Genomic DNA, 16,819 nt, shown 5'->3' on the forward strand with positions numbered 1-16,819 from the left:
TGGTGGGTGGATGGGTGAATGGATGGTTGAATGGGTGGTGGGTGGATAAACAGATGGATAAGTAGATTAAGGGATGTGTAGAGGGACAGATGTAAGGGTGGTGGGTGGGTAGACAGATGAATAGATGGATGAATGGCTGGGTAGATGGGTGGTTGGATGGATGGATAAATGATAAATCTTCAAGAGGAAGGAGAGAGGCGAGTGAAAGCCTTCCTTTCAAAGCTGCCTTACCCTCTCGCTAACACGTTTCAGCAACTCTTCTGCTTCCTCCATTGCCGCCATCTCCCTCTGGTACTGGTTTTCTGTCTTCTTTCTTGTTTCCAGGTCGCACTCAGCTGTCAACGCCACCATCTTCCGATCATACTCCTCTTGTATTTCCTTTTCCAGCAACAGAAACTGCTTTTTGAAAACAGCGGCCATCCTCCTCTCTGCCTGAGGCGAGAGGTGGCCGCTGCTGGTCAGATTTTTCAGCAGAAGGGCAATGATATCTTTGCTGATCTGGGTTCGACAAGCCTCCAGGTCCGAGTCTGCCCGGTTCAGGGTTGCAATCTCCAACCTGGGGAACACGAAGGTCGAGAGAATTCCATTACACAAAATTGCAACAGAAACCAAAGGTCCCTCAAACCTCGGAGGTCTTAAATTTTTTGTAGGTAAGGTCTTTCTTTTTTCCTTTTCCCTCCTTCTCTTCCTTTTCTCTCTCCCTTCTGCTCCATCCAGTATTGAAGGCCAGTGACTAAATTAGCATATTCTTATTTAGTAAATTTGCTGGGTACCATGCTGGAAATTACAAGGAATATAACTAATATAAGACATGGTCTTTGTCAACAAGCAACAAGTCAACAGCAACAAGGAGACCACGGGAAAAATGATAAAATAGTTAAAATATTTGGAGAATTTTAAAATAAAGTTTATTTTACTTTTTTTTCCAATTAAAAATTAATTTATGGATATGAAAACTAAATGTAATATAGTACCCTGGATGGGATCCTGGAACAGAAAAACGACATTAGATAAAAACTACGGAAATCTGAATAAAGTATGGACTTTAGTTAACAATAATATATCAATACTGGTTCACTAATTGTAACAAATATACCATAGTAATATAAGATGTTAATAATAGGGGAAACTGGGTACCGGGTATGTGGGAACTCTCTGTACTATCTTCCCAATGTTTCTGTAAATCTAAAACTGCTCTAAAAATAAAGTCTACTTGAGAAATACATATGAGATGCTTCACAGGGTCACAGGTTCTGCAACTCAGTTGTGACAGTTGTGGCAGAAATACATACTTATGGTAGAATGTACTCTTACTATGAGTGAGCTTTATGGTATGTTAATTATATGTCTATAAAGCTATAAAAAGGTACATAGGAAAATATTAATTTATGTTCATGATAGAAAATCTGGAAAATAAAGACAGAAAAAGATTTCATTCACTGTGGGTCCATCACTCAAGTAGAACCACCGAAGGCATTTTGCTGTATTTGCTTCCAGTTTTTTTCCCTATGCATATTTTTTCCACACAAATGCAATTTTGTCGTTTTTTGTCAATTAACATTGTAATAGGCATCTTCCAGTCGTGTTTAAAAACTAAAAGTTTCCCTATAATGGTCGCAAAATATTTCATCCTGTGATGTATCAGGATTCAATTAACCATTTTTCTAGGGTTGCACATTTGGGTTACTTGAAAAATTCAAAATCGAAAAGAACCCCCAAGTAAATATCTTCATAAAGAGTTTCTGATATTCAAAATGTCGTCTCCAGTCCGATACCCCACAAAGGGCATCACTGGGTCAAAAAGCAAGACATTTAACCTCCTAGAACATCCTGCCGCACCGCTTCCCAGAAAAGTCCCCCAGCAATGCAGCAGGATCCTTATTTCATCCCTCCCCCTACAGAGCTTGAAAATCTTTATAGTTTGATAGGAGAAAAATGGCATCTGATTGCAAAAATATAAGGGTCTTAAGAAAACTTTATTATGGAAATTTTCAAGCATTCACAAGTAGATCAAATAGTATGACTCCCAATGTAATCATTACCCAACTTCAAAAATTGTCAATATTTACCAACCTTGTTGTATTTACTCTTTTCAATGTTTGAGCATTTTAAAGCAAATGCCAGATTTTTTTCATTTTACCTGTAAATTCCTCAGTATGCATTGTTAACTGTCATGAATATATATAAATATACATACACACACTCATGTGCATATATATATATATCTATATATGTGTATATGTGGGCATATCTACGTCAATTTTACCTAACCTTGATGTCATCATCGTATTGAATAACATATTATCCTATCATATTTAAAATGTTAACGATTCCAATAGTTAATATCAGTCATTATTCAAACTACCTCAAGCGTCCCAAAATGATTTTTACAGTTGAAAGTTTCATTCCAGAACAAAACAATATCCCATGATGTTGGTTAAGTCCACTTTATAATATTCTGCCCTCCCATTTTTCCTTCCATGCCATCGATTTGTTGGGGAAACGAGGCAATTCATCCTGCAGAACGTCTGGATTTGGCTGATTGCTTCCAAGGGGATCTTTGTTCCTCCATCCTCGTATTTTTTGTGAACTGCTAGTTAGATCTAAGGTCTTGATTAGATTCAGTTTGCCTTCCAAAAGGCTCCATATGTGGTACCGTGTGCTTCCTATAGGATCACAGCGTGGGGAAACGCTAAGATGGATGGACAGGTTCAAGTGGTGCCAGCATGATCCCTGCATTATAAATTTCCTGTCGACCTAAGGGTTTTAGCATCCATTCCTATCTGTGCCCTAGATCCAAGATTTCAGTAGGGGTTGAAAAAATGCACATTTTCTATCACTTTTTCTGCATTTTTTAAGCTAGGACTCTTCACAAAGGAGAACTTTCTCTCCTCAATAATTCAGTTACTCTGCCCTAAGGCACACAGACAGGAAGGACGTTTGATTCTTTGCTAATTAAAGAGTTGCTGTCAGTAGCCACCTCCAATGGTGACAAATGAGTTTGGGTCTGTTTATTCGTTTGTTTGTTTTGTTTTAGGACGGGGGCAAAAGGTTATAAAACTCTTTCCCGACTCCCCGAGAATCTGAGCTTTGGCTAAGCTTTACCTGGAAACCTCAAAAGGGGAAGAACACCAACTATGTTACGAGGCCGCACGGCTCAGGGTAAAAATGCGCCTCACGGGTAAATTACATCTGGACGGAAGGACCTGTGAATGAACCACAAATACCCAACAGGGAAGCCATCCTTTGAACTTCCCTGAGTGAGTGATTCTTGGAACTGGGTGTGTCCCTGGGGGAACCCTGGAGGCTATGCCTGAGACTCGTTATAAGAGTCAGTGGCACCTGTGGAGTGTGACGCTTGTAAGCCAGGAAGGCTCCCACACCTGCCTGATGTGGACTGCATCTCCTTGCCCCAGTGCTGTGTCACCTGGGGAGAAAATACCTCTGGGACAGCTGTGTAAGTTGCAGTGTGACCTGATGCAAGGACACCCACAGAAGAATGCCTAGCGCTGTCCTTATGGGGAAGTGTGTTCTGACCCTCCAGCCTTTTGCGTAGACGGGGTCAAGTGTGGCCTAAGGGAGTCTTACAAGTCCAAGTGTTTAGCTGAACCTAGGATGACCCCCAGCCTCCGCACAGCATCCCTGTGAAACTCCAGATCTTTATATATTGGGTAGGTTTCAATCAACTGCAGCCTTATTCTTTCTAAGGTTCAAATTTTACGATCTTAGATCAAAATACCTCCTCTGTCCTTTAGACACAATCAAATTAGTCTGGTTTTAAACAACAGCTCACTCATTGCATTCTTTCGTCATCTCGACAAGTACTTACTGAGCATGTGCAGAGAGTGCTGTGCAGGTTACAAGGCAAGAAAGAAGCAGAGGAGATGCCTCTAGGCAATGTGCACAGTTAAATACCCAACGAACCAAACAACTTCCACAGGCTCAGAAAAAAAATTCCTTCTGTACTGAGACAGACAAAACAGATTTCACACCTTTAATAAAGCTTTTTGTGGTAGGCAAAATAATGCCGCCCCCAACGATGTCTATGTGCTAATCCCCAAAGCCTGTGAATATGTTAGGTTACAGGCAAAGGAGAAATAAAGTCGCAGAGGGAATTAAGGCTGCTAATGAGCTGAGCTTACGTAGAGAGATTAGGAACAAGGGTCTTTAAAAGTGAAAGAGGGAGGCAGAAGAGGAGCGGGAATCAGAGGGAAATGAGATGAAGGAAGCAGGAGTGAGGGATCGTCAACTCTCAAGATGCAGGAAGGGCCACGAGCCAGGGACTGTTGGTAGCTGCAAGAAGCCTGAAAATGCCAGGAAATGGATTTTCCCCTAGAGCTGACATCTTGACTTTTCCTAGGGAGGCCCATGTTGGGTGACCTCTAGGTCTGTAAGATAATACATTTCTGTTGTTTTAAGCCACGAAGTTTGTGGTAATTTGTTATAACTGGATAGGGAACTCATACACCCTACCTGACCACTTCACGCATCCATCATTCATTCGCTAATTCACTTATTAACTTACACAAGCAAATGCGGCTGCCTGTGTAGGTAAATTGTAGGTGCTTTCCTGGGTCTGAAATGAATAAGAGGACATCTCTGTAGGTCTTTGCTGTCAAGCCACTTACCAGCTGAGGGACCTCGGTAAAAGACTGGGCTTCCCCATGGCATAACGGGGATCACCCTCGTAGGCTGTTGGTCAGGGTTAAAGAGTAAGAAATATAAAATGCACGGCATAGAGTCTGGTATTTGGTTGGTTCTAAATAATCACAGTTTCTTATTTCTTTGCTTTTTTCTCCCCCAAGGAATCTGGCTGCAGGATAGAGTCAGCGCTCACAGCTCACCTTTTCTGACTGGGAACACAATCTCAAAGGCGCTTTCTGTCCTAACAGTGTCATGTTAATCACCATGGATGAACTGCCAGAAGTGGCAACAACGAAAACTGGCAGCGTGTTCCAAAGTCACAAAAGAAAGAAAAATGTCCCTTTGAACCAATTATGCAGTTAATGAAGCTGACGCTCATGTGTTAATGTCCCCAGTGGCCAGGCGAAGAACAAAATAAATATTAAGATTGCATCATTTACATAAGGATTGACCCACTGGTGAGATTCTCGTCACCTCCTATGGCATTTTTATTTACTTAGATAACAATGAAGTACACGTATTTTTCCACTCCCCAGAAAACTCCCTAATGCGTCCAGCAGACAGAGACATTCTGAGTTCCACATGCTGGGCCGGGATTCCTAAACCTCCTTACTACTTCAATGAATTGGCAAAGTCAGCAGGATTCGAACACTGCTTTCCTAGGCAACGTTCATTTTTTCAGGTCACAAAAACGTCATCTTGTCACTACACTTTGAAGATGAATGTGTTAGCTCAGGCCAGTTTTACAGTACACGCAAACTGTATGAGTAGTAACTTTCCCATAAATGAGTGACTTTGCTCAGAAGTTTAGAACAATGTCCAGCGCACAGGAAGCACCTAGTGAACATAAGCCATTAAAATGACTAACAGGCTTGCCCACCGCAACAACTTTCTAAAAGCTGCACAGCTTAAATTATCCTAGAACTGATTACTACTTTGATTAGCTACTGATGACAAAAAAGAGAGGATGCCATCTGTGTCTTTTTCCTTATTTATTTCATATAAAAATTAATCAAATCCTCACCAAATGGCAAACAAGGTGTCAGAAGAAAATTAGGATAGAATTTGATACACGAGGCAGTCAATGTTCTCCCGAATGTGAAAGGACTCATTAATATGGAGGATAATAAATTCAGAAGGAAAACGAAATGGCCGTGGCCATTTTTTCCAATATCAATCTAGCGTCTTCAGAGTAGCCGGTGTAAGCATAACAGACCCACAGAAAGCGATTCAGTATTAGTGAAACTGAAATTTTCCTCGGAGGAGCCAATTTCCATGGACACATAATAGTGCAGTGAGATCCATGCCGGGGCCCTAAATCATATTTATATACTGTCAATTTGAGGGACCGGGGAACGGAAATTTAGAGGGAAATACCTCTGGAGTGTCCTCACTCTCCAGATTGTAATGGGAGTTTAAATCAGAGTGAATGTGAGTGAAATATCAATAGAAGTTGTGATAAACCATACGTTTTTAGTTTGCTATAAACTCAAACAGATTGTAAGCTACAAGGGGTCAGAAGTCTGCATCTTTCCTCTTGGATGTTTTTCCTCTTAAAGATCTCTTTGTTTACAAGTCGGATGGGGCCCCCTCCTGGCCCTGAACTACTGCTTGGCAGGAGTACAGATGCAGACAGAGGCTCTTTAACTCCTTCCCTCCTGAGGTTTCCATATCACTCCCCACTCCCCACCCCACCCGCTGGCCAGAGCCCAGGACAACAGTCAGCTCTGGAACAGACCAAAAAGAGAAGTGAGGGCTCCTCTCCCCACTTCAAACCCTCCCTCAACTTTCTTCCCAGCTCCCTCTTAGGCACACGCTAATGACCTTTCCCAGAAGGTGGCATTTCCTTACGTTGGAGACCTTGGGCTTGCAGTCACACCTACTTAGTTGTTTCTCAATCTCAGCTTCACACCTTAAGAACTGGGTGACTCAGACAAGATATTTAACATCTCCCCTAGTTTCCCTGTTGGTTAATGAGAATATTATCACTCGCTATGTCAAATAAAGGTCATTGAGAGGATTAATAGCAGTGCCTCTTATGTCCAGGCTTTGCTTTAATACCTTTATGTATATCAAGACATTTAATCCTCATAACAATCTCATAAAGGTAGAGATTAACCCCTTTTGTACAGGAGGAGAAACCGAGGCACAGAAAAATGAAACTACCTTGTTGAAAGTCGCATAGCTAAAGGGGCAGAGCTGGGATTTAAAGTCATGACATGTGGCTCCAGAGTCCTTGCTCTACCCTCTGTCCTACTGCCTCGCATTGACAGGCACAAAGCACTTAGCCAGTGCCTGGCACAAAACAGGTGCCAGAAAATGTTACTGCACATTGTCATTGCTGTGTTGTGTCTGCCATGGTCTTCCTTGATAGCATTCTTCATGGCAAAGAAGATGCAAAGGAAACATAAACATATAGATAGATGGATATATAGGTAGATGGGTGGATGGGTGGATGGGTGGATGGATGGATGGATGGATGGATGGGTGGATGGGTGGATGGGTGGATGGGTGGGTGGATGGGTAGATGGATGGATGGGTGGATGGGTGGATGGGGGGGTGGATGGGTGGATGGGTGGGTGGATGGGTAGATGGATGGATGGGTGGATGGGTGGATGGATGGATGGGTGGATGGATGGATGGGTGGATGGGTGGATGGGTGGATGGGTGGATGGGTGGGTGGATGGGTGGGCGGATGGATGGGTGGGTGGATGGGTGGATGGATGGATGGGTGGATGGGTGGGTGGATGGATGGGTGGATGGGTGGGCGGATGGATAGATGGATGCATAGATAGATGGACGGACAGATGTATGGATGGATGGATGGGTGGACAAATGGATTATAGATAGATAGATAAATTATTTTTGAAATTCTTCTTGGGAAAGACAGACTTTGCTCTATCTGAAGATTAGACGAGTGTCATATGAAAGAGACTATACAATGGAGCATTTACACACAGGTTTAGAAATGACATAAACCTTAGATGTCAGCTAAGTTATCTTTCCAACTAATACTGAGATTTCCTCAATATTTCCCCTACCAGAGAGTCCCCAAGCTTTTGCTTTGCACATGCATGGTGATGGGGAGGTAACTGCTTCTCCACGCAGGCTGTTCCACTATGGGGGAGTGCAGAAGGTTAGAAAGGTCTTCTTCATAATTGGCTAAAATCCGCCTCCCTAGAATTTACATCATTGCCCCGGATTCCACCATCTCCTTCACGGCACCTTAGAGATATCCGGCAACTGTGATCCTGTGCACACGACACATCTGCAGTCCAGGCTCCCTCCAGTCTTGGGCAGATGACAGGGAGCCTTGCAGGCCGTGGTGAGGATTGGGCTTTAGGGCATCCAGCAACAAGCGCCCCAGTGAGGGTCACTGAAAAGACTCCCCGGCTGGTGTGTGGAGAATGGACGGACGCTCAGGGATGGACGCGAGCTTAGCGCAGGAGGCTAGTGAAGACACGGCAATGGCTGGGAGCCCAGGGCTGGCCGTGAGACGGAAAGAACTGGGAGAGCTCTCGGAGGGCAAGGTGAGAGGCCCCGAGGAGACGATGTGTCAGGATGACACCACAGCTCACCGGGCGGTTTGCGCTGTTTTCTCACAGAGAACTATAAATGTGGATTTCTGGCTAAAAATAAAGGAGGGCCTTTTAAGGAATACAAGCTGCCCAACACCAAGATGGGCAACTGCATTTGTTTCCTGGAGCTGCTGTAACAACGTTTCTCAAACCGGGTGGTTCAAGACAACTATAGTGTATTGGGTCACAGATCTAGAAGCCAGAAATCCAAAAATCAAGGTGCTGATAGAGTTGGTTGCTTCTGAGGACCATGAGGGAGAATCCATTCCATGCCTCTCCCCCAGCTTCTGGGGTTGCGGGCAATCCTCGGCGTTCCTTGGCTGGTAGAAGCATCACCCTGATCTCCGCCTTTATCTTCATGTCACGTCCTCCCCTGTGTCTCTGTGTCCTAATTTCTCTCTTCTCATAAGGACTCCAGTCGTATTGTTTAAGGCCCACTCAAACGACCTCATCTTAGCTTGATTACATATGCAAAGATGCTATTTCCAAATAGGGTCACATTCGCTGGTACTGGGGGTTGGGACGTCAACATATCTTTTGGGGGGACACAATTCAACCCAAAACAGCAACCTCCCATGGATGGAAGTCCCTCACCGTCAACGAGATACCCAAGTAGAAATGGGTTGGCCATCTTAGGCATACTAGAGAGAATATTTCTGCTCCGGCCAACAATTTAGACCATTTGACCTCTAAGATCCTTTGTAGGATCAATACTCTAAGAGTCTGTTTTCCCAGGGAAGTGGAAGTCACTATACACTTAAGGTCAGCTATTAACTGACCAGCAATTTGTGGAAATGGTTTTCATCCCGCATTTGTCCTTTCCCCGAGTTAACAAGGGTGTACTATTACATAACCAAAAAAAGTTTTATTTTTCCACTCATTGATGCATACAAATAAAATGTGCCCTTCATGGCTTGTTTACCCTTCACCACACATTCCGACATCTCATGACAGCCACCTCCAAGGTGTGTCATCCTGGAACCCTGAGGGAATGTCTGTCCCCTCATGGGGCCAGCACTACCCTTTCTGGGGGTGAAGACCTTCTTCTGGGCTTTTCACTGTCTCTCTCGCTCAGAGTTAAAGATTTCTCACTTTTGTCCTTCTCGCTTTATGTGCACTGGACACAACCACAGTAATAATCCCATTCTTGTTCACTCATTCGCCACATTTACCGAGCACTCAGGGTCACTTTTCTATTTGTCAGGACTGGTGCTGGTTACAGGGCAGACGCTGTGCTAAGGACGGGTGGTGGAGCTTCATGGTGCCCAGCACGGTGGGTAACCACATATTTGTCCACGTGATTCTCTGACGAATGCCTGTCTCTCCCTCTAGACTCTGAGCTCCAGGAGGTCAGGACCCTGCCTGTTGGGCTCACAGTTGCATTTCCAGCCCCTTGGCCTCGACTGTGGACTGAACAAGTACATGACATGCTTGGGCAGAGCAAGGAACAAGGAGCCAGGAGTCACCGAGTAACTGTGTCCATTTCTGCAAAATCTATGAAGCTGCACCTGGAAAGAAATCATGAGGTTCAACGGGCAGAACAGAGCCACGAACTAAAATGACTGGAAACAGGTGAATCTCTTCCTATGAGCCAGGCACCCCGTGCTCAGTCCGGGCACATGTGAGCTCACGAAGCCCTCACCTCCCGTGCAGTGGGTGCCATCACCATCCCGGTGTTCACACGAGGACACTGAGGCCCAAGGAGGTTACAGACTGGGCTCAAGGTCATCAAATGATTGAGTGTTGGAGCCAGGAGTCAGGGACTCACACTGCAACCCACGCGCTTCAGCGCCAAGTCCAGGCCACGCCCTCCGCTTACCAGACGAGGAAACACAACGAGCTCTTCAACACACAAGAAGACGCCCAACCTCACACATTAGCAGAAAAGAGCAGAATTAAAGCTCCAGGGAGGGGCCGTGGTTTCCCAGCAGACTGACCCAGATAGAAACATCAGCAGACCCTCCTATTAGGGTATGTGACAGAGAAACTCATATGCTGCGGGTGGGAAATCCGTCTGGCCTCCACGGTGGGAAATCCAACAACATCTATTTTTTAAAAAATACATATTAACGCAGCCATTCCCTTTAAAGAATGCATGCTACTGATAACCTTGCACACGTGCATAAAGATGTCTGTGCCTGGCTGTGCACTGCAGCACTGACCGAGAGGGGAACGGATCAGAAACAACTACATAGCCCTCACTGGGGGCTGGTTAACAACCCTCTGATCACTGGGGCCATGGAGCATGGTGCTTAAGGCGTGGGCTCCGGGCACTCATTCTCTCACGTGCCTTGTTACTTTGGGCAAGTGACCTAAATTCTCTGTTCTTTAGTTTCCTCATCTGTGAACAGCACTTAGCTCAGAGGCTGCTTTGAGGAGCAAATAGGTTAATTAATGTACATAAAACAATCAGATCGGGGTCTCATTCATATGAAATTCTCAAAAAATTCAGTAATCATTACTGTTATTGGGATAGTATGCAACTACTTAAAAAACCAAAGTAGGGGCCAGCCCCGTGGCCGAGTGGTTAAAGTTCCACAGGCTCGGATCCTGGGCACAGACCTACTCCACTCACCAGCCATGCTGTGGAGGCACCCCACATACAAAATAGAGGAAGAATGGCACAGATGTTAGCTTAGGGCTAATCTTCCTCAAGTAAAAAAAAAAAAAAAAAGAGGAAGATTGGCAATGGATGTTAACTCAGGGAAAATCTTCCCCACCAAAAAAAAAAAGCAAGGTAGTTCTGTAGGTATGGATACTGAACAATTTCCAAGATTGTTACAGAGTGGGTAAAAGGGGAGCAGAGCAGTGTGCAAAGCACGCTATTATTTTGCGTTTTAATAAAGGAGTACACGTGTGAATGTGCACAGAGCCACAGACAATCTCCGGAGGATACAGGACATGGGGCATGTGCCTTTGGGAATCGACTGGAGTGCAGGGATGAGAAACAGCTGATGATTCTCCCAGCTTGTGCTGTCTCATTGGGCTATATTTATTTGTGTGTGAGTTGTTTTCCCCTGTAGACGGTGGGCATCCTAGGGGTCCTTGCTTTTCTTGGCTCCCTCTCCAGCACCTCGCCTAGCAGACACTAGGGGCTCAGCAGGAGCTCAGTAAACACTTGCTGAAAGAAGGTGTCTGTTAAACACAGAACTCCTCCAAGAAACCCTCACCTTGCTGGGAAGATGACAGTGAGGGTTGCCATGGAAACAAGGCAGGCGTCACCGCTGCTCTGCTCTGCAGCAGTCCCCGTTACGTCCCCCATAAAAATCCTGCTCTGGCTTGTCAGGCACCAGCGGGAGCCCACCATCTTGCAGGAACCCCAGCAGCAAGGCACAGGTGTGAGGACAGACCTGCCTTCCACCTGAGCTGGATGCTGTACCCAGAATGCCTGTGTCGGCCACCTGGTGCTCTAGGTGAACTCCGACTCCACCCTTCCAGACACCTAGGAACGGCCTAGACAGCAGTTATCTGTATGGGGTATTGGGGTGAGGGGGGAACTGAGGGTCTAGGAGCACCCTCTTTCAGAGACTAAGGCCTCTTCCCCAACCCTCCCCTGAGTCCAGCCTCCTGAAGTCTCTTCGGCGGCCTCTGCACCTCCCTGCAGAGCACTGTGGGGGAGAGGCCTCACCCAGGCAGGCTGGGACCGCCAGCCTCAGATGCGCTCTCCACCTGCCTGGGAATTCTTTGGGCTTTCTCTAGGGAGCCACTTCCCCACTCTGGCAGGACGAGTCCATCCTTTCCTACAGCCCTACTCTCCTCTCCCCGATGTCCTCACCTTGTGCTTCATTGAGAAGCTGCAGACAGGTGTGTGCCATGTTCGCTCCTCCCCCGGCCACACCTGTGTGCACCTAAGTATATTCTGGGCCTTCCTTCCCAGTGTGACAGGTGACGGCCCCTCTCCAGTGCTTCCATCTCTTCCCACCTTCTCTTTTCTGCACTGTCCCTCTCCTCTGGCTCCATCAGTCTCCCCTTCTCTCAAGGGGACCGTCCCCCTCAGAATGCTAAGGTGCTCGGGCATCACTCACAAACATTCCCTCTCATGGCCCCATGTTCTCCGGAAGCTGCTGCTCCATTTCTCTGCTCCCCTTCACAGCAAAGCACCTTGAAAGGCTTGCCCGTATGTATTGTCACCATTCAACAGTCACCCTGCTCTGGCTTTCTGCCCCTGCCTCTCCCCCAAACCTGCTCTGCTCATCAATGATATCCAGTAGCGAAAGACAAGACACCTCTTTGTCCTCACTCGATTGAACTGGAGGCAAGATTAGACACGGCTGGTCAGCCCCTTCCTGGGGGACACCCTTTCTCTTGGCTTTTCCGACCTCCTCATTCTCCTGAGTTCCTCTTACTTTTCTAACTTCTAAATGCTGGAATCCTTCGGTGTTGTCCTGGTTCCCTTCCCTCTGTCCTCTCTCCATAGGTTCCTTCATCAGTCCGCATCTTCATTTAACCATCTCCAGCCCAGAACCCTCATCTGAGAACAGACCTACACACTGACTGCCGACTCGACATCTCCATCCGGGTGTCTCCAGGGCATCTTTAAGCTGTCATGTCCAAAAATAACTCTCGATCTTTTCCTCCAAACTCAATCCTCCCGTCTTCCCTCATCTTAGGAAATAGCACTGCATCCACCCAGTGGCTCAGCCTGAAACTTAGGCATCGCCCTTGACGGCTCTTTGCCCTCAAACTCCACTCCCGATCCATCAGCTGGTCCTGATGATTATTCCCCATTCATTCCCGATTCCACTAGTACTTATGGAGCCTGTAGGATGGACGTCAGACAGACCTACATCCTGGAGGGTCCTCCTGGGAAACTGGCCTTTGCTCTGTCCTGAGTGAGGGGCAATTGCGCAGCCCTACTGGATGATGGGAGGCAGTGGAACGGCTCTGTGCCTACAGCTGAGAGGGCTTCTGGCTCCCGGCAGAATGCCACTCTGCAAAGTTGTCCCAGCTGCAGCTGGACGTCCCCAGGGGAACCCTGGGCAATCAGTGAGGCCACATCATATCTGGAACAGGCTGTGCTGTCTTCTGGTTTGAGTAACGTCGCATCTTTCTGTAACCTTTGCTATCAGATTAACTGCATAGCCTCTAATTTTATCTGCTGGCCACTCTGCATCAAGAACATCACCCCATAGCACCTACTGTGTGCCAGGCACTGTTTGAGGCATGAGGGAGAGATCAGTGAACGGGACAGAAAGTCCCGGCCCTCATGAACTTACTGCCTAGACGGGGAAGACAGAGGACAACATTACAAAACAGACAGACAGACAAATAAGGTGGCTCCCGACTCCCTGTGTGATATGAAACAAATCAGAGTTTTGGGGTAAAGAATGGCAGCGGTGGTGCTCCAGATGAGGCCTCGCGCTGGCTGCGTGTGACCCTCCAGTCCACCTGCCCCGTGCTCCTGCCAGCCTGGCCTCGTCCTCTTTTTGACAGTCGATGCCTTGTCCCCTGAGTTCTGCACACGCTGCCCCCCATGGAGGGCTCGTCACTTAGGTCTGAGGTTAACAGGCCCTCCTTAGACGGCCCCCCCGAGCCCCTAAAGCGGGTGGGCCCCCCCACTATTCCTTCACAGAGCGCCTCATTCCTGCACAGCCACCGGGCGGAATTGTGCAGTTATCGGTGTCGGCATTTGCATGTTGCAGGTGGAAGTTCCACGACGACAAAAGCCTAGATGGAGAATTTGCCAGCATCCAGCCAGGGACTGGTGCGGACCGGACCCTCAGCAGGGGTCTGCCGAAATAACCAGTCAACTAATTAATTTTTAAAAATTATTGCACACATGCATGAACAAACAAGCCCATATGAGAATGAATAAACGAAGAACCTGGGCGAGTGGCTTAATGTCCCTGGGCTTCCGGGTTTCAGAGATGAGGCACAGAATCACTTCTCCCCAGAGCCTTTGTGAGGAATGAAAAGGACGGTGGTGGTAAAAATGTAACTTACAGTTGGCACCTAAAACCAACTCAATACACGTATTTGAAAGCCTCAATTCAGCAAATACTCATTGAACACCCACTTGGAACGAAACGTAATTCTGAGACAGTTTAGAAGGCGATGTTGGCAGCACGAAAAGACAGCGATAAGCTTTCCTCGAATAACAGGAAGTACACACAGGCCTGAGCTTTCTTTTCTTCCTTTTTCTTTGCCTCACTGGAAAAACCCAAGCTCAATCTTTTTAAAAGCTGTTCTGTCAAAAGAACAGTGGATTTGAAAGCATTCAGGCCTCGGCCCAAAGCCATTATCACTGTGTGACCTTAGGCAAAACCAATAAACCTTTCTGAAGTCAGCTTCCTTGTCCAAAAAGTGAGAGTTGCTGTGAGAAATAAACAAGGTCATGGTTGTGAGGCTCTCCACGGTGGTCAGGACCAGAGCAAAGCCGGAGCTAAAACACCATGGGCACTCCAGGCTTCTAGAAGCTTCTGGGACCAGCCTGTCCTGCCCAGTTCCTCCTTCCCCCCATCCCAGCATGCCTGCAGCTGACCCACCTTCATTATGAGAACAGGCAAGGAGCCTGATAGAAATCAAAGGAAATCTTCCTTCCTTGAATCCTCTCTGCAGCCTATGAATAAATCAGGTAAGAGATAAACAACCAAGCAAACCAAGAAATGCTCTTCGTCAAAAATAAATCAGCAAGATAGAGCAGAGTTATCACTCCGAGGGTTCTGAGAAATGAGGTGGCAATCAAGTCACCTAATGGCGTATTTAGAATCCCAGCTAAACCTCATGTAAGAATCACAAATGGGATAAATGATTTGCTAGAGAAAAAGGCTATTTTTAGTGTGGAGACTATCACAGATTGCCAAGCATACAGGTCCCTCACACTCTGAGTGACATTTTCTTTCCGGGAGCGCCTAAGCCTGACTCTAAGTCAAGATGGAAAGATTAAAAGTAATTGACAATGCTATGATTAAAAAAAAGAAAATCCAGGTCCCTAAAATGCGCGTCCAACCACGGTGCCTGAAACAGAAATGGCATCCCATAAATATTGAATGTTGGGACGTGGAGGGAGGGTGGAAAGCTGGGAGAGGGGAGGGCAGGAATAAATTTACCTCTCAAGCCAAACCTCTCAGCTCATGCTTAATAATCAACGTTAAACACTCCTCAGGCAAAATAAGATCGGCTCCCAAGGAGAAATAGATATAAAATCCAGAGCCACCAGGTGATTTACAAGAATGAAATCTTGGGAAATCTCAACATCCCTATTGCATTTAAGCACCAGGGCCAGCAAACTGCAACGGCTACTAACAATGCCATATGACGTAGGGATAAAGGGAGACTGGGTTTCTTATACTCCATCAGTTTTTGAAACAAAAACAAAAACAGGAGGATCGATCGATACTTTCCTATTTGAAAGAACTAATCACTCTGGTCAGCAGGTTACAGAGCGCTATCTACATACAAATTAAATACCTGGGTGCTGAGCATACAAACCAAATCATTGCACTCTACTTTTCATGTTCATGTTTTGGAAGAAAATGAACTTTTAGCTAGGAAACACTGCGATAATCACCCGCTCAGACCACTTCACATAAAAAGAGACATTTATGAATCTCTACCGGTAACTACCCCCTTCCTGCCCACTGCTCACCCACTCCTTCCTCTTGGATGGTGGCAAATTTTAATTTGTCATCCTTGGCATTCTGATCAGGGAATGAAGTTAAAATGAAGGATCACATCCGAAAGGCTGCACAAAGCCCAACCAGCCAAGCCGTGCAACCTGGCACCCAGAAACGGATTATAAGGCCGACTCCCAGCGGGTGAAAGGCCAGCCCTGCGCTCACGGAGCTGAAGGCCTCACGCTGCAGGCAGGCGCTCGGCTGGAAGGGGCACCCTTTCAAGCAGGACGAAGGCCTCTCTCCCCATAGAACACCCACTCAGCTCACAAAGAGCAACGAGCAGGCCACTGGAGGTCTTCTCTGAGGCCAGTGCGCAGTCACTGGAAGGAGGAAGAGGTCCTCTGTCCCTCGTTCCATCTTGGGTCCATCTCTATCCACCACCCGACCCCATTTCCAGCTTTCAGGGAGACGGGATCACACAGCCGCTCCATTGTGCTTTCAGGCTCTCCCATTTTCAGCTGCTGTCTGCAACGTTCCAGAGAAAGACTCAAGGAAGTGCCGATGATCTTGAAGGCTTCTCGTAGTTATCTGCTAATCTCCCTTTAAATCAGACCCCGGTCCAGGAGCAACGCCGTAGGAGGACTCTTTACCACCACGTCTCCCTCACGTCATTAAACTTTACAGTATCCCAAGGTGGGAGCTTATGGTGTTCCCAGCCGAGAGATGAGGACACTGAGGCTCAGAGAATATGTGTAAAATGTGTCCAAGACTGAATTAAAAACTGAGAAAGCTCAAGTCTTGTCCTGTCACTTAGCAGATGTATGACTACGGATAAACCTCTTTACCCAGCTGAGCACCAGATTCTTCAGCTATCAAGTGCTGAAGATAAGATGCCCCACCAAGGAGCATTGGCATGGGGACCAAACTAAACAGGGTGTGTGAAAGAGACTGCACATTTCTAAATGCTGCACAAATACGAGGTATTACACAAAATATATGGTATTATAGCTTATCAGCATCGTGATGACTCCAAATCCACAG

At 46.5% G+C, this 16,819-nt stretch overlaps 1 protein-coding gene across 3 annotated transcripts in view; it reads right to left on the reverse strand.

Moving 5' to 3' along the window:
* Positions 1-16,819, reverse strand: part of EVC2 (EvC ciliary complex subunit 2) — a 131,102-nt gene that overhangs the window by 64,660 nt on the left and 49,623 nt on the right. For all 3 annotated transcript variants that reach the window (XR_006887968.1, XM_046656746.1, XM_046656745.1), the window contains exon 10: positions 232-556. Coding sequence is in view for 2 of the 3 variants with exons in the window: in XM_046656746.1 (XP_046512702.1) it covers positions 232-556 (325 nt within the window). In the remaining variant the exon portion in view is untranslated. The remainder of the gene's footprint in view (positions 1-231; positions 557-16,819) is intronic.

The sequence above is a fragment of the Equus quagga genome, chromosome 3 (assembly GCF_021613505.1).
Source record: "Equus quagga isolate Etosha38 chromosome 3, UCLA_HA_Equagga_1.0, whole genome shotgun sequence".
In the NCBI taxonomy this organism is placed as follows: Eukaryota; Metazoa; Chordata; class Mammalia; order Perissodactyla; family Equidae; genus Equus; species Equus quagga.